At 58.8% G+C, this 19,698-nt stretch overlaps 1 protein-coding gene across 1 annotated transcript; it reads left to right on the top strand.

The window, feature by feature from the left end:
* SART1 (spliceosome associated factor 1, recruiter of U4/U6.U5 tri-snRNP) lies at positions 1–15,447 on the top strand. The gene is made up of 20 exons (XM_059401255.1): positions 1–383; positions 2,187–2,244; positions 2,634–2,689; positions 3,252–3,378; positions 3,499–3,604; positions 3,865–3,942; positions 4,052–4,151; positions 4,242–4,384; positions 4,465–4,671; positions 5,574–5,698; positions 5,780–5,913; positions 6,012–6,145; positions 12,852–13,025; positions 13,235–13,345; positions 13,590–13,677; positions 13,999–14,089; positions 14,211–14,346; positions 14,942–15,031; positions 15,139–15,260; positions 15,364–15,447. Exons 1-20 carry the CDS (start codon positions 71–73, stop codon positions 15,380–15,382), a joined length of 2,412 nt encoding a protein of 803 aa, XP_059257238.1. The 5' UTR covers positions 1–70; the 3' UTR covers positions 15,383–15,447.
* The last annotated feature ends 4,251 nt before the right edge of the window (positions 15,448–19,698 follow it).

Raw genomic sequence — 19,698 nt, 5'->3', positions numbered from 1 at the left:
GACCCGGAAGTGTTCTCATTTTGCGTCGTCGGGGCTCGGCGGCGGCCGGGCTCGGGGCGGACGTACCACCATGGGGTCGTCAAAGAAGCACCGCGGGGAGAAGGAGGCGTCCGGGACGACGGCGGCGGCCAGCACTGGAGGCGCCACCGAGCAGCCGCCGCGGCACCGGGAGCACAAAAAACACAAGCACCGGAGCGGCGGCGGCGGCAGCAGCGGCGGCGAACGTCGAAAGCGGAGCCGGGAGCGTGGGGGCGAGCGCGGGGGCGGGCGGCGGGGGGCCGAAGCTGAGGCCCGCAGCGGCGCGCACGGGCGGGAGCGCAGCCAAGCAGAACCTTCGGAGCGGCGCGTGAAGAGAGAGAAGCGCGATGACGGCTACGAGGCCGGTGAGGGGCGGGGCCTGGGTGGCGGGGCGGGCTGCGAGCGGGGGCCCCGGGGGGTCCCAGAGCGGGCGGGCTGGCCTGGGTGTTCAGCCCGCCGAGACACCCCCGCATTAAAGAGTGTTCCTACGGTTATTGGGGATTAAAGGTTGTCTTCGTCTACTAAGCTCCGCGAGGGCGGAGATTTTCTGTTTTCTCAAAATTGGCACATCGCGGCCCTCAATAAATATTGAGTGAATGAATGAAGTTGTACTAGCATGTGCAGAACCAAAAAGAAACCTGGTATTGGGCAGATCGTGTAGGGGTCATAGGAGAGTTATGAAACAGTTCCGACCACAAAGGACCTATAGACATTGGAATTTTGTCTCCAGGGTAGCAGGGAGCCATGGATTTGAACTGAGGAATGAGTTGATTGTATTGTGCAAAAATCACTGTATTGAGAATCAGCTCAAGAGGAGTCAAGACTGGAGGTCTCATGAGGGCTGATAGCGGCTTGCAGCCAGGCAGTAGCAGTGGGGTGGGGAGACCTAAACAGACTGAACTGTTTTGAAGGGGGAATTTAGAGAGCTTAACACTTGGATGAGGGTGGGAAGAAGGACATGATTTAAATTTAAGGACATCCTTAAATTTTGGGTTGAGCAACTGGGTGGGTGGTTGTGTTGTCTGTTGGCCTTGAGGACTTTGGGAGAGAAGGGGACTTTTGAGGGGAAAGAGTTCAGTTTTGGAGAATGTTGCATTTGATGGCACAGAGTTGGGGCTGGATAGATCCGTGTGGAAGTCGTGGGTGTTTAGGTGGCAAATGAAGTGCACCGAGAGAGTGAGGAGTGGCCAGTAGAACCTAAGAAATGCCAACATTTTAGTAGTAGTTGGAGCACGATGCTACAAAAATGCTTGGTGGTTTAGTATCCAGAAAGGCAGGGAATCGCAGAATCTTGTATCATGGGGTGTTTGGGAACAGAGATAAAGAAGGAGTAATTCATGGTGTCACACGCCACAGAAAATGAAGGAAAATCAGGCAGAAAAGAATCCACTGGATTTAGAAATAAGGCTGGTGACCTTGGAGAGAGCCTGGAGAGGTTGGGACACAGCGTCCAGATGAGCTGTAGGGGAGGAGGTAGGTTGTGGGGCGGGGAAGCAGGAAGGATGAACCCCTGGTGGCAGCTGGGTAGGGGAACACCTGATGGTGTTCTGCCTCTGTCTGTGGCATTTCGTGAAGTATTCACTGATCGTGATGTGGGTAGCGGAGGTCTGAAATGCTGCTTTATCTCAGCTTCCTCAACATCCATCACAAATCAGGGACCAATAAATGTATTTCTTGACTGGATGTACTGCACAGAGGACACAGTCATGCTCCTAATACAGTCGCCGACCTGTGGGGGGAAACAGACCCGGAAGTGAGTGATGGGGGCTGTGGCACTCAGGGGAGAGCCGTTCATTCTGATCAGTAATTGAGCAGGAGTTCAAGAAGGAGGTGGCATTTGTTCTCTGCGTTTGGACAGCTTGTCGATCAGAGCTAGGCCAAGGAGGGCAGTGCAGGCTGAAAATGGAGTGTACGGAAGTGGAGCGGAGGCCGTGGTGAAGGATGCAGCAAGGTTGGACCTTTTGGCTCAGGAGAGGAAGGTTACATAGAGAGTTGGGGTCTCAAGAGACTAGGACTGAGGTAGGAGGAGCTGCTTGGGTGGGGCAGGACTGCTGTGTTCGGGTGTCCCAGTAAGGCCCAGGAGCTGGTGAGGGGGTGCCTGCAGCCAGAGCCAGAGATGCCGCCCGCTGGCCCTCCGTGCGGCTCCTGAGTCCCGCTTCTTGTTCCAGCCGCCAGCTCCAAACCTAGCTCGGGAGATGCCTCGTCACTCAGCATCGAGGAGACCAAGTAAGTTGGGTCTCGCTCATGTTCTGCTTTTATATTCTGAGACACAGGGCTTCTGGGGCAGCTTTCCCGGGGGCGGGGGGTGTCTTTCACCCACCAAAGCATTCTCATTGGAATTGGAGCGTTACCATTTGAGTTACAGAAGAGGACGCCAAGAGCCAAGCAGAAATCTGGCCTTCTGCTGATGAGGGGCCGGCCGGGCCGGCGCCTATGTTCCCTGATTTGGAGGCCAGTGTCCATCCCAACGTCCTAGGCTGCCTGGGTCAGTCTCTGCTTTGGGGGCCCTCAGGACCTCTCATTTCCATCCTGGTTTCACCCCGTGTCTGTCCAGAAATGCCTTTGATGTCCCTATTTCGTTGACAGCTCTTAACGCTCTTATTTCTTGTCCTCAGTAAACTCCGGGCAAAGTTGGGGCTGAAACCCTTGGAGGTCAATGCCGTCAAGAAGGGTGAGTGTGGGGCGGTGGATGGGGCTGAGGGAGGGCCTTTGGGTGGAGGCGAAAGACCATCTGAAGGGGCCTTTGAGGAGGGTGGGGTTATGGCTCAGGTTCAGCACCATGTAGTTGCTGTGTGTGTGTGTGTGTGTACACGTACGTATACTTGCTGGTGGGCAGGAGGCCTTTCCTTGCAGTCGTGATGGGGGGCTGGGAATAGGGATTCTCTTAAGCTCAGATGGCTGGTGCCATGTGCTTGCTCCGCATTAGCCAGGCTGAGACACGTGCACAGGTGCTGCAGACCGATCTGGGCTGTGCAGGTGTTGGGTTTGTTTCTTTCTTAAAGCGTGATTGTGGCGGGGGGTGGGGGCTTGTAAGCCGCGGAGGATCCCATCATGCGGTGTGGGGTGACATGGAAATGTGGGCTGAAGTGGGAGGAGGGACGTGAAGGATTCGCCCCCCCCCCCCACCCGGCCCCTTCTGGCCCCCTGAGCTGGAAAGGGGCAGGGTGAGTGGCTCCCTCCTCTCCCCACCAGCCATGGGCAGGCATAGCCTCACGTCTGGGCCCCCCTTCCAGAGGCGGGCACCAAGGAGGAGCCCGTGGCAGCCGATGTCATCAACCCCATGGCCTTGAGACAGCGAGAAGAGCTACGGGAGAAGCTGGCGGCTGCCAAAGAAAAGCGTCTCCTGAACCAAAAGCTGGGGTGAGGGGGGTCAGCAGGGCGGGCAAAGGGAAGGCCCTGAGGAGGCCGCCCAGGAGCTCTGGAGTCGGGTGCAGGGAACAGGAGTGGGGCTCCCAGAAGACCACTTTCTCCTCTCTTCAGAAAGATAAAGACGCTGGGGGAGGACGACCCCTGGCTGGATGACACCGCAGCCTGGATCGAGCGGAGCCGGCAGCTGCAGAAGGAGAAGGACTTGGCAGAGAAGAGGGTGAGCGCCTGGGCAGCTCGGGGTGGTCGCTTAGTGCTTTGTAACCTGGCTGGCTGGTGGGGCCGGAGACCTGTCCTTGGGAGGGGACCAGGTCCAGAGAGGTCGGAGGTCTGTGGTCGTTGGCTTCTGCTCTGGATTCTTAGCAGCTGGCCCATAGGGCCTTCCTTCCCTTTTTGTGCTCCCACTTGGTAAAGCCCCACGTGTCTTCCAGTGATGCTGAATGGCATGAGGTCATAGGTCACCCCCTTCTCATCCCACAGGCCAAACTGCTGGAGGAGATGGACCAGGAGTTCGGTGTCAGCACCCTGGTGGAGGAGGAGTTTGGGCAGAGGCGGCAGGTGAGGCTGCAGTGGTGGCGGGGGCCGGGAGCGCTGTCCTGGGTGCTGGGATCCTGGGGCTGGGCGGGTCAGGGCTCCTGACTTGGCTGGACGGTCCCCTCCCCTGTAGGACCTGTACAGTGCCCGGGACCTACAGGGCCTCACTGTGGAACATGCTATCGATTCCTTCCGAGAAGGGGAGACTCTGATCCTCACCCTCAAGGACAAAGGTGGGTTGAGCTGCGAATTCCAGTGGGGGACGGGGGCGCTGCTGCGTCAAGGGCAAGCTGGAAGGGCCACCCCTCCTGCCCTGTCCGCAGGTGTGCTGCAGGAGGAGGAGGATGTGCTGGTGAACGTGAACCTCTTAGACAAAGAGCGGGCAGAGAAGAACGTGGAGCTCCGGAAGAAGAAGCCCGACTACCTGCCCTACGCAGAGGACGAGAGCGTGGATGACTTGGCACAGGCAGGCGGGGCAGCGGGATGGGGGCTCTGTGGTTTTTCAGGAGCCAGGCTGGGTCCCAACCAGTACCTGTTGTTTTGCAGCAAAAACCCCGTTCTATCCTGTCCAAGTATGACGAGGAGCTCGAGGGCGAGCGGCCACACTCGTTCCGCTTGGAGCAGGGCGGCACTGCTGATGGCCTGCGGGAGCGGGAGCTGGAGGAGATCCGGGCGAAGCTGCGGCTGCAGGCCCAGTCCCTGAGCACCGTGGGGCCCCGGCTGGCCTCCGAGTACCTCACGCCCGAGGAGATGGTGAGACCCGTGGCCTGCACCCACACCTCGTAATTGGGGTGGGGATTCCTCCCTCTCTGGGGTCACGTGCAGCTCGGGGGCGCTACAGAGGAAGGGCGAGTGTGGGGGCTTGGCCCTCGTGGTCTGCGTTGTGTGGCAGCTGTGAGGAGGTGCTGTGCGGGGACAGTGACCACACGCTGGGACGGATGGTTCTGAGCTTGAGTCGAGCTCTGCAACATGGCCAGCTTGTGCCCCGGGGAGTTCCTTACCTGTGAGCCTGAGGCACCTGATTTGGAATGGGGGTGGCAGGAGCCGTCTCTTGAGGGCCGCTGCGAGGACTAGTGACAGTGTGGCAGGCTGGTAATGTTACGGCGGAGTGTGGATTTCGTATTTGGGATGATTCTGAGCACAGAGGTAGACCCATGGCTAGATTGCTGGGCCTTGTGATTAAGAGCAGGACTCCGGAGCCCGAAGAGAAGGTTCACAATCCTGGCTCTCCCATTTAGGAGCTGGGTGACCTCAGGCAAGGAACTTAGCCTCTCTGTGCTGAGGCTTTTCTCAGCTCACAAGTGGGATGAGATCAGGCCGGTTGCACACGTTGTATATGTGTGCCAAGTGTCTAAAGGCTGGCCTGGAGGAATGCTAGAGAAGCGTTCATTCTTCACGTCCCCGGGTGGCTCAGTCGGTTAAGCGTCCAGCTCTTAATTTCGGCTCAGGTCTTGGTCACAAGGCTGTGGGATGGGGACCTGCGCCCAGCACGGAGCTTGCCTAAGAGACTCTCTTTCCCTCTTCCTGTCCCCCACTCCATCTGTCCCTCCCTCCCCTACCTTCAGTGAAAAAAAAATTTTTTAAGTCTTCATTCTTGGGGGCTTGTGGGGGCCTACTTTCCCAGTTCAAGTCTCATCTCTCCTTTCTCCCCTCAGGTGACCTTTAAAAAGACCAAACGGAGGGTGAAGAAGATCCGCAAAAAAGAGAAGGAGGTGGTCGTGCGGGCCGATGACTTGCTGCCTCTGGGAGACCAGACTCAGGATGGGGACTTCGGTTCCAGGTGGGCTTGGAAACAGGGTTACGGTGCCGGGGATGGACTGGCCTAGGGGCCCGCGCTCACGGGAGAGGCCCCTTTCCGCAGACTGCGGGGCCGAGGCCGGCGCCGAGTGCCCGAGGCAGACGAGGAGAACCCCGAGGAAGAAGAGAAGGAGCCGGCTCCTCAGCCCCCGCAGTCCGATGACACCCGCGTGGAGAACATGGACATCAGCGATGACGGTGAGGGTCCGGGCAGCCGAGGATGGGCAGCGGGGGCCGGGCTGAGCGCCCCGGGGCGAGGAGGCGATCCGAGCAGGGGTCCCCCGTGTTTCCTCCAGAGGAGGCTGGAGCGCCGCAATCCGGGTCCCCGGAGGTGCTGGAGGAGGATGAGGCGGAGCTGGAGCTGCAGAAGCAGCTGGAGAAGGGGCGCCGCCTGCGGCAGCTGCAGCAGCTGCGAGACAGCGGTGAGAAGGTGAGGGCCGCGGCGGGCCGGGCCGGGGCGGGTGCGTGCGGGCCTCCCCGGGGCCTTCGGGACAGGCACGTCTCTGGTGACCTGTCCCCCGAGCGTGGCGCCTGCATTCCAGTCTGGATCATCATTTTTGTTTAATGCTGTGCTGTTAGTGGATCTGTTTAAGTTCAAGCAGTATTTTTGCTCTAAGATATTTTAGAGTTGGAGCCTTGGCTGCCTTCTTCCTTTCCGTGGCTGGGTGTGGCACGCCTGCTGCGAGAGCGCCCTGTCCCAGGGCCGGGGGAGTCCCTGGTGAGCCGGCCGGCGAGGGGCCCTGTGCTCCTCTCTAGCTGCGGCCAGAGGGCGGGACGGCAGGACAGCTGGACAGTGGGTGACAGGTGCACACGTGCACACGCCGCACTCCGAATGGTGCCTGGATCCTGCAGCCCGGCCGTGGGAAGGCCGAGCAGGTGGCTGGAGGGCTGGCCTGCGTCCGCCATTCCGGGGAGACCTTGCGACCTTTGACCTGAGACTTAAATAACACTGAGGAGCCGACCTCGCAGAGATTCGGGGTGCAGGTGGGCGGGCAGCCCAGGCATGTGGGCAGCGGAGACGGCAGGTGTCCTGGGAGGGGTGGCCTGGTGGTGTGAGGGAAGCAGAGGCCGGTGGGGTCTTGTGGTCATGATTCTTGCGGCGGGCGCCCGCCAGAGCCGGGCCCTACCTGCGTGCCTTGTGGGCCACCTCGTTCATGCTCAGAGCAGCACCTGGGAGGAAGGTTCTGCTTCCTCCGTTTTACAGAGGAGGAAACTGAGGCACAGAGGCCTTAGGCAAGTGGGACCAGGGTTACGTGGCTGGGAAGGGGCAGAGCTGGGGTCTGAACAGCCTGACTCCACGGTCCGTGCTCGTCATCCCCCCCCCCCAACACTGGGAGAGCGAGACGTGGGAGCAGGGAGCCCTGGAGCCGTGGGGTCGAGTGGCGGGGGCTTCTGCAGAGGTGGCGGAGAAGCAGCAGTCCCCGAGGTCAAGGCGGCGCAGAAGCCGAGAAGGGCTTGTAAGGAGGGGCGTAGGGAGTCCTCTAACTCCTGAGAGGCGGGCCCGATTTGGCACGGTGGAGTCCGCAAGGCCGAGGCCAGGAGGACACTGGGGCAGCCACTTGGGACGGTCCCTTGGGGCGGGCGCGGGCAGATGACGGGCCGTCAGAGGAGTCGGCCCCCCCGGGTTTGGCCGCTCTACCGTCACAGCAGCAGCAGCAGTGGGGTCACTCGGTGAGCGGGCCCGGCTGCGAGCCAGGACAGCTGGTGCTGGGCCACGCGCCGTCTGCCCCGGCCGTAAAGCGGGTCAGAGATGGGCGGCCGTAGCCGAGAGCGCGGAAGTCCTTCCTCATGGAACTTTCGTTCTCCTGAGGGGACGTGAAAGACAAAGACGAGGTCGGGTGGGAGAACCAGCGGGAGCAGGAACCGGAGGAGGGTAGTGCGGAGAGGAGGAGCGAAGGCGTGCGCTCGCTTTAAGTCAGCTGGTCAGGGTGGGCCTCCCCGAGGAGGTGACAGTTGACATCAGATGAAGTGAGCCTCAGAGCCATGGAAGGGCCCAGTTCCGAGATGAGGGAGCGCTTGGCCCCTGAGGCCCCGAGGCGGGAGGCACCATGCTGGCTCAGGAAGGTGGAGGAGGCCTGCGTGGCTGACGTGGCCGGAGCTGCAGGGAGAGTGATGGGGAAGGAGCCGGTCACAGGCCACGTCGGGCCGACGCTTGCCGTTGCAGTGGGCTTGGCAGGCGGAGCTCGGTCTCTGAGGAAGGCCAGGGAAGGCTGTTGTCGTCCTCCAGTTGGAGTGACGGTCAACTGTGGTGATAGGCGTCGAGACGGGGAAGTGGCCGGGTCTGGAATGCATTTGGAGTGTAGAACCAACAGTGTGTGTCAGTGCGTCGTGTGTGAGGTCGTGCGTGGGTACGAGAAGTTCGGGATGGTTCCTGAAAGTTCCGACTTGAACAGCGGTCCGTTTGCTGAGGTGAGGAACAGGCAGGTCTGCTCCTGAGATGGACGAGCTCAGGGAGGAGCAGGTTGGGGGAACTAACCAAGCATTCGGTTTGGGTTAAGTTCAAGGTGCTTTTTTTTTTTTTTTTTTCCAAGATTTTGTTTATTTGACAGAGATTACAAGTAGGCAGAGAAGCTGGCAGGGAGAGAAGAGGAAGCAGGCTCCCTGCTAAGCAGAGAGCCTGATGCAGGGCTCGATCCCAGGACCCTTGGATTATGACCTGAGCCCAAGGCAGAGGCTTTAACCCACTGAGCCACCCAGGTGCCCCTTAAGATGCTTTTTTAGTAGCAGTGATTATACAGAACAGGCAGTTGGATGTGTGAGTTTGGACTTTAAGGGAGAGGCTGAGACTAGAGGTACTGGCGGATGTCAGTAAGCGCGTGGACCGGAGTTAAAGCCACAGGATGGGCTGGAGTCACCGGGACAGTGAGTGTGGACAAAGGAAAAGAGCTGGAGACGGAGAGCGTGTGAGGACAGCAGAGGACAGGGTGTCACCCTGGGAGTCCCATGACAAGAGGCTCTTGCGAGGAAGCAAGTAAGCATCTGTGACACGTGTCCCGGAGAATTTGGATCAGGCACCATGGTAGTCACTGATGCCCTCATCTGAAGTGGCCTCCGGGGCGTGGTGGGAAGTGACGATCAGACCATGCCGGCTCTAGCAGGGCCGCTGGGGACAAGATTACCAGGCGGGAACCGGTGGTGTTTCTGTACACCAGGAAGAGGTAGAAAGTATAATTTTGAAAAAGATCACGTTCACGAAAGCAGTAGGGATGGGGAAGTCTTATGGGTAAAGCTATCAAAGCAAAACAGGAAGGAGATAAACTTGCTACAAAATTAAAGGATTAAATTAAGGATTGCAACAAAATTAAAAGGAGTATTGACGTGCGAGATCCGTATGGGGTGAATTGCAGTCCATTTTTCAAAGACCATGAAGAAGACATAAAGAAACAAGACTGCCGTGTTAGGCAGCTAGGGCCGCCGTGACACAATGCCACAGACTGGGTGGCTTAAGCAACAGAAGTTTAGTTCTCAAAGTTCTGGAGTCGGGAAGTTCAAGATCAAGGCATTGGTAGGTTTGGTTTCTCCTGAGGCTTGCGGGCGGCCGTCTTCCTGCTCTGTCCTCTCTTGGCCTTTCCCTTGAGTGCCTGCAGCCTTCAGTGTCCCTTTCTCTTATGAGGACACCAACCTTCTGGATTAGGGCTCTGCCCTTATGACCGCCTTTGATCTTAATCATCTTCTTAAAGGCTCGTCTCCAAGTACAGTCACACTGGAGGCAACGTTTCAACATACAGATTTTGGGAGGACACAGTTCAGTCCATAATGTCCCTGTCTGCGGCTAGGACTCAGTAAAGAGATTAAATTCCAGTGAAAATTCCCAAAAGGATTTTTGTGGAACCTGAAAAGCTAATTCTTGAATTTACTTGGAAGACCAAAGGGCCAAAAATATCCAAGATGCTTTCAATAACAAAGTGGTGGGCTTTGCTCGGACAGATCTCACTTGAGGTCGTTGTGGTAATTGAGGTGGTAAAATAGTGGCCTAAGGGTGGACTGACAGGGCCGAGACTGAGTAGAAGGCCCAGGCACGGACTCCTGAGTAGGAGAGCTGCTGCGCCGGCGGGCATGGGCGCTCGGTTCAGCAAGTGCTTTCTGGACAGTCACTTACCCATTTGGAAAAAAGTGAAATTGGGTTTGTACTTCACACAAGATGTACTTACAGATAGATTAAGAACTGAAAAGTCACAAATTAATGTTCCAGAACAAGGTTAAGGAAATGATGTTTGTGACTTTGTGGCAGAGAAAGATTTTTTTCTCTTTGCAAATTTTATTACAATACACAGAACAAAGAATTGACCGTCTTTGCTATTTTTAAACGTCTGATTCCCCTGAAGGGTTAAATGCGCCCCCGCTGCTGTGCACCCATCCCCACAGCCACCCCCAGAGCTCTTCTTCTCTCGAAAAGCTGAAACTGCTGAAACTCCGTCCCCATTAAACACTGGCTCCAGTCCCCTCCCCGCCCCCCCGCTGGCCACCACTGTCCTACTTCTGTCCCTGGGACAGAAAGTCCCCTCTAGGGACAGCCTATAAGGGCAATCACAGAAGGTTTTTTTGTGACTGGATTATTTCAAGTGAAAAATTTTTTAAGTTCTGAAAGTAAAGCATAAACCATGAGGAAGAAAACCAATAACTACTGAGAAATTAAGAACTTTAGTTTTTGGTTTTTTGTTTTTTAATTTTATTTTTTAAAGATTTTATTTATTTATTTGACAGAGATCACAAGTAGGCAGAGAGGCAGGCAGAGAGAGAGGGGGGAGGAAGCAGGCTCCCTGCCAAGCAGAGAGCCCGATATGGGGCTCGATCCCAGGACCCTGGGATCATGACCTGAGCCGAAGGCAGAGGCTTTAGTCCACTGAGCCACCCAGGCGCCCCAAGAACTTCAGTTTTTTTAAAAAGTCACCATAAGAAGACATTTGCCCACATGTATAGAATTATCAGTGGGTTGGTGCCAAGAATATCCGAACAACCAAAATTGGCAAAACAGAAAAAGGGCAGTAGACCTCAATGGGCCGTTCACAGAAGTGGCAGGGTAGATGGTCCATAAAATAGCCCATGAGGGGGCACCGGGGTGGCTCAGTGGTAGTGTCTGACTCTTGATTTCAGCTCAGGTCGTGATTTCAGTGCTGTGAGATGGAGCCCCAAGTCGGGCGTGGAATCTGCTCGAGATCCTCTCTGCCTCTGCTTTACCCTCCCCCACCTACCCCCAGCCCCTCTCGTGCACACGCGCTCTTTAAAAAAGCAAAACAGGGGCACCTGGGTGGCTCAGTGGGTTGAGCCTCTGCTTTCAGCTCAGGTCATGGTCTCAGGGTCCTGGGATGGAGCCCCGTATCGGGTTCTCCACTCAGTGGGGAGCCTGCTTCCCTCCTCTCTCTCTGCCTGCCTCTCTGCCTACTTGTGATCTCTGTCAAATAAATAAATAAATCTTTAAAACAAACAACCAACAAAATAGAACAGACCACCCCCCAGTGAGGCCCGGCTTTGTGAATGGTCAGGGAAGAGCCAGCAGGTCAGTGACGGACCAGGTCATACCCACGTCACTGGACAAGAACGTCAAAGTCTGGCGATAACAAGTGTCAGGATTCGGAGCGGCCAGAATTCTCACGTGCACTTTGCAGCACGGAGGGGTCTGATGAGCTCAGGAAGGTGTCGGAAGTATTCTTGGAGCAGCAAGTGCACGTGCCCTCCGGCCTAGCACGCCCACTCCCGCGTGGGTATGGCGGACACACACCTGCCCGCGGGCTGGGGGACACAGGCATCCGATGGCTTGTGTTCACCTTGGCTGTGACGGTGGGAAGTAGGTCCGCAGCGTGCGGGGGGAACTAGGTGAGGACACGTTCCTGTCATGGAATGTTGTTCCGTAGTGAAAAGCTAAGAAGTGCAGCCACTCGGGTCAAGATGGATTTTAGAAAATAGATTTTTCTTCTTTTTGAAAGATGTAATTTATTTGAGGGAGCACGCCAGCTAGAGAGCGAGCATGAGCCGGGGGGAGAGGCAGAGGGAGAGGGAGAAGCAGGCTCCCTGCTGAGCAGGGACCCCCCCCCCCCCCCCCCCCCCCCCCCCCCCCGTATGGGACTCGACCCTAGGACGCAGGGATCACGACCCGAGCTGAAGGCAGACGCTTTACCAACCGAGCCACCCAGCCGCACGTGTGTGTGTGTGTGTGTGTGTGTGTATCTGTTTTATACATATACGTATATGTTTATATTTACATCACATCGTAGGGGATTCAGATTCAGATATATAATGTTTTTAAAATGCACAACAAAATAATACCCTGTTGCTGGATAGGACTTTATGTGGAAAGAACAGAGGAGTAGCCAGTGAATCGTGACCACGGATAAGGGAAGAGGAGACCGTGAGGCTTGAAGGAGTGCGGGCCGCGTTCCTCGGACTGGGCGGTGCGTGCCTGGGTGTGTGTGGCTGTCACCGTCTTTAATAACACACGTGCGCTACTAGAACCCTTCTATGTTTATGATGCCGCTCGCTAAAAACATACACGTAACGTAATAACATGGAAGGAAGCGGCGCTGAGCGGCTGTGGTGACTGGAAACTTCTCTGAGGAGCTTGCTGTTGGACAGCAGTGAGACAGCGGGGCGGAGGGAGCAGCGAGCCTGGGCAGTCCTGCGCGCCCAGGGAACAGTGCAGTCGAGGGGACAGCGGGGACAGTCGTGGGGGGCCACGCCGCCGGGCCGGAGGAGCAGGGCAGAGGTGTGGCGGGTGCTGGAAGCCTGTGGGAGCTGCGCAGGCAGATTCTCCCCGCCCTGTGGCCTCAGGGCAGGCTTCTGGAAGCAGCTTACCTTGAGTCCTGAAACGGGTGTTGGTGGCGGTAAAGGGAGGGTGGCTGCGGGCCGACAAGAGCCGCAGTGGGCCCCGGCCCGGTCCCCGAGGAAGACGTGAGGCTCTGGGGCTTTGGAGAAGGGCCAGGTGGCATTTGGAGATTAAAGGGCGGCAGGAAGCCACTGACGGCTTTGGAGCGAGGCCTGCGGTGGGTGTACCTGCGGAGTGAGCGGGGCTGGGCGGCGGGAAGCGGGCGGCCGTCGGAGGGCTTGTCTTCCTGCCGTCGGGGGAGGACTTGGGGTTTCTGGGTCTCGATGGCACCTCGCCAGAAACTTCTGGGTTTGCCCACAGCTGCTCCCTCCCGCAGGTGGTGGAGATTGTGAAGAAGCTGGAGTCCCGCCAGCGGGGCTGGGAGGAGGACGAGGACCCGGAGCGGAAGGGGGCCATCGTGTTCAATGCCACGTCCGAGTTCTGCCGCACCTTGGGCGAGATCCCCACCTACGGGCTGGCGGGCAACCGGGAGGAGCAGGAGGAGCTCATGGTGGGTCCTCGGACGGCCTGCCTCTCCCTGCCCCCCCCCCTTCCCCTCCTCTCTCGCTCCCCTCTGCTCGTGCTTCGGGTCCCCCCCTGCCAGTCAGGTCCTGGTCAGCTTCTCCATAACTGGTCTCAAGCCTCGGGGCCCCGGCAGGTCAGGCCGGCTGCGGCGGGCGCGGAGGCTCCCTGGGCTGACCCTGGTCCCTGACCCCCCAGGACTTTGAACGGGACGAGGAGCGCTCGGCCAACGGGGGCTCGGAGTCGGACGGGGAGGAGAACATCGGCTGGAGCACCGTCAACCTAGACGAGGAGAAGCAGCAGCAGGACGTGAGGGGCGCGGCGGCGGGGGCGGGAGCGGGGGGAGAGCAGGACAGCTCGGCTGCGCACCGCGGGGCTGGCTGTCCCACGCCGGGTGGGGGTCTGCAGAGCTCGGTGGGGCGGCCAGGAGTCTGGCCTAGTGCCCGGTCCCGGGAAGGCCCGCGGCTGTGTGTGCCGGGCACGAGGGGGCGGAGGGGGCGAGACGAGCCCACGCGGCCACTGACCTTCTTCCTCCCCGTGTGCCTCGCCCCAGTTCTCTGCCTCGTCCACCACCATCCTGGACGAGGAGCCCATCGTGAACAGAGGGTTGGCGGCCGCCCTGCTGCTGTGTCAGAACAAAGGTGAGGGGCTGCCGGCATCGGCAGGGCGGGGGCCAGGCCGCTCCCGCCGCACCCCCAGGACTGTGGGCTGCTCCCCCGGGGCCCAGGAGCTGAGCCTGTGCACCCAGCCCTGCGGTGGTCATAGCCGCATCTGACCTTTGTGCTCCATGTCACCCCGTTGGTGACGGCTTTGCCCTTCAGGTCGCGGTGTGGCCGGGTTGGGGGGGTAGGGGGGCGGGAACGGGGTTGTGGAGGCGGGAGGGGCCGTGAGACTGGGAGTGAGGCTGGCAAGAGCCCCCGCTGAGGGCAGCGGCCAGGAGTCTGACTGCCGCCTGTCCCCAGGGCTGCTGGAGACCACGGTGCAGAAGGTGGCCCGGGTCAAGGCCCCCAACAAGTCCCTGCCGTCGGCCGTGTACTGCATCGAGGACAAGATGTGAGTGTGGCGGGGCGGGCCAGGGGCGGGGGTGCTGCAGGTGGCGGGAGGGGCCACCGGGGGAGCCCTCGGGGGCAGCGCAGGCAGCTGCGGGCCCTGAGCGCCCCATCTCTGGGCCCAGGGCCATCGACGACAAGTACAGCCGGCGGGAGGAGTACCGCGGCTTCACGCAGGACTTCAAGGAGAAGGACGGCTACAAGCCCGACGTGAAGATCGAGTACGTGGACGAGACCGGCCGGAAGCTCACACCCAAGGAGGTGAGCGGGGCCGGGGGTGACTGAGTCACAGAGACGCGGGGCCTCAGCCTTCCCAGGTGACGCAGAGCTGCGCCCTGGGTCCTTGGTTCCATCCACCGCTGGCCGGCGGGGCCGCCGAGGTGACAGCGCCTCGGTGCCCCGGGTTCCGTCTCTGGTGGGCCCAGCCGGCCCCGTCACAGGCCCGGTTCCTTTGCCCACCTGCCCCCCTATGGCCTGACCTACCCTGGGGGCCACCTTTCTGGGGGTGACGTCCAGGCCGTGGGCTGAGTCATGCTCACTGTCCTGCATCCCTGCCCCGCGTGCTTCTGGCACTGTCCCCCGCTGGGTGTGCCCTCCCCCCAGCCCCAGCCCACTGGCTGCCTCTGTCCGGGTGCGGGTCCCACTCAGGATCCCGAGTGCCCCTGTCACAGCACATCCAGCCCCAGAACCTGTCTCCCTGACTCTGGGGAGCCCCTCAAAGGTGCCAAGGTCATGATCCTTCTCCCAGCGCCTTCCCACCACCCCTCAGCCCAGCACGGGTCAGTGAGTCCCTTCCCCTTCGCTGCCCCCTGGACACAGGTGGCTGTAGTAACACTGGTCCCGCCCGTGTCCCCAGGCTTTCCGGCAGCTGTCCCACCGCTTCCACGGGAAAGGCTCAGGCAAGATGAAGACAGAGCGGCGGATGAAGAAGCTGGACGAGGAGGCGGTGGGTGCCCAGGGACACGGGGGGCGGCTTCTGCACCTGCTGGCACTGGGGTGGCTGGTGGCCTGGGGTCTGCTTCCGCCCTGCGCTGACCGGCCCTCCTCCTGCAGCTCCTGAAGAAGATGAGCTCCAGCGACACCCCGCTGGGCACGGTGGCTTTGCTCCAGGAGAAGCAGAAGGCCCAGAAGACGCCGTATATCGTGCTCAGTGGCAGCGGCAAGAGCATGAACGCGTGAGTGGCGAGGCTCAGCGGGCGGGGACGGGGGACAGCGCTGGGCCTAACGGGTGGGAAGGCCTGCGCGGTTTCCAGCCTTATGCCGCTCTTCTCTCTGCAGGAACACCATCACCAAGTGAAGCTGATCTTCCTCTGTTCCCCTCCCTGACTTTAATATTAAATAAAGTTCCCTCCTTATTTTTTCCTCCTTCGTCCTGGTGCAGATTCCAGGGTTAGACCCAGGAGGGAGGGGCAGGCGGTGCCGGGAGGAGCGCCCACACACCGCCCTCAGGTGGGCCCTGCTTGCTGTGTGACCTCAAGCAAGTCACCGAACCTCTCTGAGCCTTAATTCTGTGTTCGTATAGTCAAAACACATCTGTTTCCTAGAAAGTCCCGTGAAGATTAAATGAGTTCGTTTATTCGTTCATTCTCCTGTCACTCAGAGGCGAGCCAGACCCGAGGTGGCTTTGAGTCTGGCATCTGCTCAGTACAACCTGGCCATCTGAGGACATGGATAACTAAAAGAGGGAGATAACCCTCCAGATCCTCTAGGACAGCCCTCCACCCGCCCCAGGCCCCAGCCAGCCAAAGAAGCCAGTCGGTTTATTTTCCCCGCCCCCTCTCCTCACCACCCCTGGCTTTGTCATACGGGTCCTGGCGGGTGGTCCGAGGGGTCCTGGCGGGTGGTCCGAGGTCGGTCACGCCTTGTCTCCCGCATGGCTGGCTTTCAGGTGAGAAGTGGAGGTGCTGTTAGTGCCTCGGTCGCCGTGTTCTCTCCCAGCCTCCGTTGCTACACAAATCACGGCCCTGGGCCCAGGACTGCGTGGGGCTGCCGCCCTGCGCCCGGTCTGCAGGGAGACTTGTCCCGTGTACCGTTTCCCAGGGAGGTGAGCTTTGAAGGATGCCGGGACGTGCTGGAGCCCCGAATCGAGGGCAGGGCGACCGGTGGCTCCCATGGAGTCAGACCCGGTGTCCTGCCCCCACTGAGGCCCAGGTGCACGCCAGGCTCAGGTGGTTCATGGATTTGTGTTTAACGGAAGCAAACAGTAAGTGGAAGAGAAGGATGGTTTTAGGTCGTCTTGGAAAAGGCCAACAGTTGCCTTAGCGGATAGCTATTGGTGACAGGTTTACGACAAGCCAACAAGTGGTCACACCATGCTTCCTTGAGCTCGTCGTCTCCCTCGTGAGGTCTCACTCTGATTTAACCTTCGGCTTGGCTGCTTCTCTGGTCCCCCGGAGGTGCCCACAGGCTTGGAGCACCGCGCAGGGGGCAGCACTCCGGACCCCTCCCACCTGCCCCGCCATCCTCCCAGAAGCCTATGAGGCCCGTCTGGTGGGGCGCGTGGTCTGGCTGGTGCAGCTCCAGCCCCGGCTGGACTGTCCGAGCTCAGCCTCACCCTCTGCGGGCGGACGTCCCTGGGGTGATCATCGCCACCGTCAGACCCAGAAACAAGGCCTTGCGTGGAGCACAGTGGACCAGGGTCACCCTGATCAGGTTTAGCCCACGATGTCTTCTAACTCTGACCCCAGTAACTGACTTCGTAAGTGGTGAACCAGGGAACGGGAAAGGCTTCTAGTGGCACTCCGGGGCCCCTCCAGGAAGCCCCCCAGGTTGGTGCTGTCTGCCTCCCTCCTCGTCCCAGCTGCTGGCCCCCTCCAGCCCTGATGTTCGCTAGCCCCGTCCCAGGCCGTCCGCCCACCCGGCTGCGGCCGGAAGGCAGCAAGGAGTCAGCTTGGCCCCCGGGAGGTAGGGGCTGGGGACCACCGAGTCCTTTAAGGCCTGAACCTAGGACAGGGGCTCTGTGGCTCATCACGGGGCCCCACCAGCAATACTTGCCCAGACCTTCCCCAGCTGGGGCAGCACTTCGGCCGTGCAGGCTGGGGTGAGGGTCGGTGAGCTCTTAGCCAGGCCGGGGAGCCAGCCAGCTGGGCAGGAACCATCAGGGCTGCTTTTCCACTGACGAACTGTCTGACCTCGGGCAACTTCCCACGGAGTCTCCGCGTTCTTTGCAAAACGGGACATGATCTCAGGCTTCCAGGACTGGTGTAAAGCACACTTGACATTCACCCTTCTGTTACTTCGACACGAATTTACTGAGCATCAGCTGGTGGCGGGCCCCAGGATAAGGAGCAGAGCAGACAGCTGGCCTGGGCTCCTGGGCGTCTGATGGGTTGGGCAGCCTTGTAGCTACGGCAACATCCGACATGAGCAGGACTGGGGAAGGGGGACTAGCCGGTGCCGGTCCACGTGATGCCTGGCCCCTCAAGGGCTTCAGAGACTCCAGCCTTCATTCACAGAAGCCCGTTCAGCCGCTTGGCAGCAACTCCCTCTCTGCCACCGGTGCACACAGCACCCTCACTAAGAAGTCCCAGGGGCCGCCCAGGACCCCTTCTCCACTCCCTGCCCAGCTCAGCTCTTGGGGTGGCCCTTCTGGGCATGGTGCCGAGCAGGCTTGAGCTGGGCACTGGCCGGGGCAGGCTGGCTGCCCTTGCTCTAGCTCTCTCACTCTGGGTTGGGCCCACACTCTTCCCAGGTCCTCCCAACCCTGTCAAGTCCCAGCAGCCATACCCAGCCTGTGGCTCCCCCTGGCAGTTAATGGCCTGTTTCTGTGTTTCCCCACTTTTGGGTGAACGTCTGCCAAGCCCACAGGATCAGGACTTGCCCCCTTCGGAAGGGGACTTGCTGAACTCAGAAACCTTCACCGCACTTCATATCCTGGGGGCTCAGGCAGGTCCTTGCTAACCAGGGATCCCAGCGCAATGGGAAAACATGCCCCTCCGGACTGCCCTCCGAGCGCAGCCTGGGGGGGCAGAGTTCCTACCTGTCTGCCCCCGAGATAACCATGCTGGTGCCCCTCAGTGCCAAGCCCACCACTGTGCCAAAGAGCGAGGCTCCCACCCGTCCCAGCGGGCATCCTCAGGAAGGGCGCGGCTCCGGTGGCAGAAGGAGCTGGCAGAGCAGGGCGAGGGGCTGGCTCTGAGCTGTCAAGCCTCTGGGGTATCAGAGTCGAGGGCCCAGAGGGGACTGTTTCCCAGAGGAGGGTGGGGTGTGTGGCAGCAGGAGGAACATCACATACCCTTTCTCTCCTGCGTCACTGGGCCAGGTCTCCCCCAGCTTGTCGACTGCTCCTGGGTGTGTTCCCGAACCCCCCGCCAAGCCCACCTCCCTGGCTCCCAGCTGGGGAGAAAAGCTCCCACCTCAGATTTCCCAGGTTTTGCCAGGAGGAGCTCCTGGAAGCTGGCTTTGGCGTCCTTTTGACGTGTCCATCCTTCCTTAAGCCTGTCCTTACTCTGGTACGGCAAGTCCTCCAGGCCCAGCCGCACGTGCTCTGCCCTAGTCCTGGGATCAGTCATTTTCCCAAAGCAATGGCTCCTTTGAGCGAAGGCAGTATTAAAACCCGAGCTCCGGGTGCTGTGCACTCGGCTATGGGGGTGTCCCTGCTCTCCAGCCCTCTTGGAGCTAGGAAACGAGCAGCTCCCATTCCCATCTAGACTCCTTCATCGATACATCATTTTGACTTTGCACTCCTACTGGGGTATCTACTGAGAATAAAAATAACCATTAAGAAATTAATTAAATCTGGGGCACCTGGGTGGCTCAGCCGGTTAATCATCTTCCTTTGGCTCAGGTCATGATGCTGGGATCCTGGGATCGAGCCCCACATCAGGCTCCCTGCACGATGGGCAGCCTGTTTTCCCCTCTCCTTCTGCCTGCTGCTCCCCCTGCTTTGTCTCTCTCTCTAATAGATAGATGAAATCTTAGGGGAAAAAAAGAAATTAACTAAATTTAAGAAATCTTAAATGCGTTCAATAATCTTATTGTTAGCACTGAGAGTGGTGTAGCTACTTTAACATATATGTTTACGTTGCTAATAAGTGATTATGTTAATGTTTTCTGAAGCCAAAATTTTTTTGCATAGCAGATATAAATCTTAAAATTATGTGCAATCCTGTAATCTTACTTTTGAATTACAAATATCAGTATGAAGTCATAATTTTGGATATTTGTTTAAGTAGGCTCTATGCCCTATGTGGGGCTTGAACTCATGACCCCAAGATCAAGAGTGGCACTCTCTATAGGCTTGCTAGCTAGGCACCCCCATAATCCATTTTTTATTTTGAAAGAAATACATTCTTCTTAGTTCTGTCCACTGCAAGGACCTCGAAGCAGAGACAACCCAATAGAAATGAGCAACACTCAGACTACAGTCTTAAGAGGACACTCACTGCTAAAAGGAACCAGGGTTCTTTGGAGAAAGGTTAACTCTGGGTCTGGGACAGGAAATATGCAAAATAAGCCTGAAATCTCTTATCAGACTCGGTAGCAGGGAATGAAACACTGTGGGGTCTTGTCAGATTGACAGAGGAGCCACCTTTAAGGGACTGCCCCCAGCCAGAGACAGACGGATTTTAGCATCAAAAATGTCCATGGGTTCAAATACATTTTTTAAAAAAT

This window comes from Mustela nigripes, chromosome 1, assembly GCF_022355385.1.
Source record: "Mustela nigripes isolate SB6536 chromosome 1, MUSNIG.SB6536, whole genome shotgun sequence".
Classification (NCBI taxonomy): domain Eukaryota; kingdom Metazoa; phylum Chordata; class Mammalia; order Carnivora; family Mustelidae; genus Mustela; species Mustela nigripes.
The sequence above is the reverse complement of the archived record's forward strand: the minus strand, read 5'-3'. Positions and strand labels throughout refer to the sequence as shown.

Excerpts from the sequence above, each read along its gene's own strand:
- SART1 (XM_059401255.1), top strand. The coding sequence starts at position 71 with ATGGGGTCGTCAAAGAAGCACCGCGGGGAGAAGGAGGCGTCCGGGACG. Across the intron at positions 384-2,186 it reads CGATGACGGCTACGAGGCCG|CCGCCAGCTCCAAACCTAGC; the intron begins GTGAGGGGCGGG and ends TTCTTGTTCCAG. Across the intron at positions 4,672-5,573 it reads ACCTCACGCCCGAGGAGATG|GTGACCTTTAAAAAGACCAA; the intron begins GTGAGACCCGTG and ends TTCTCCCCTCAG.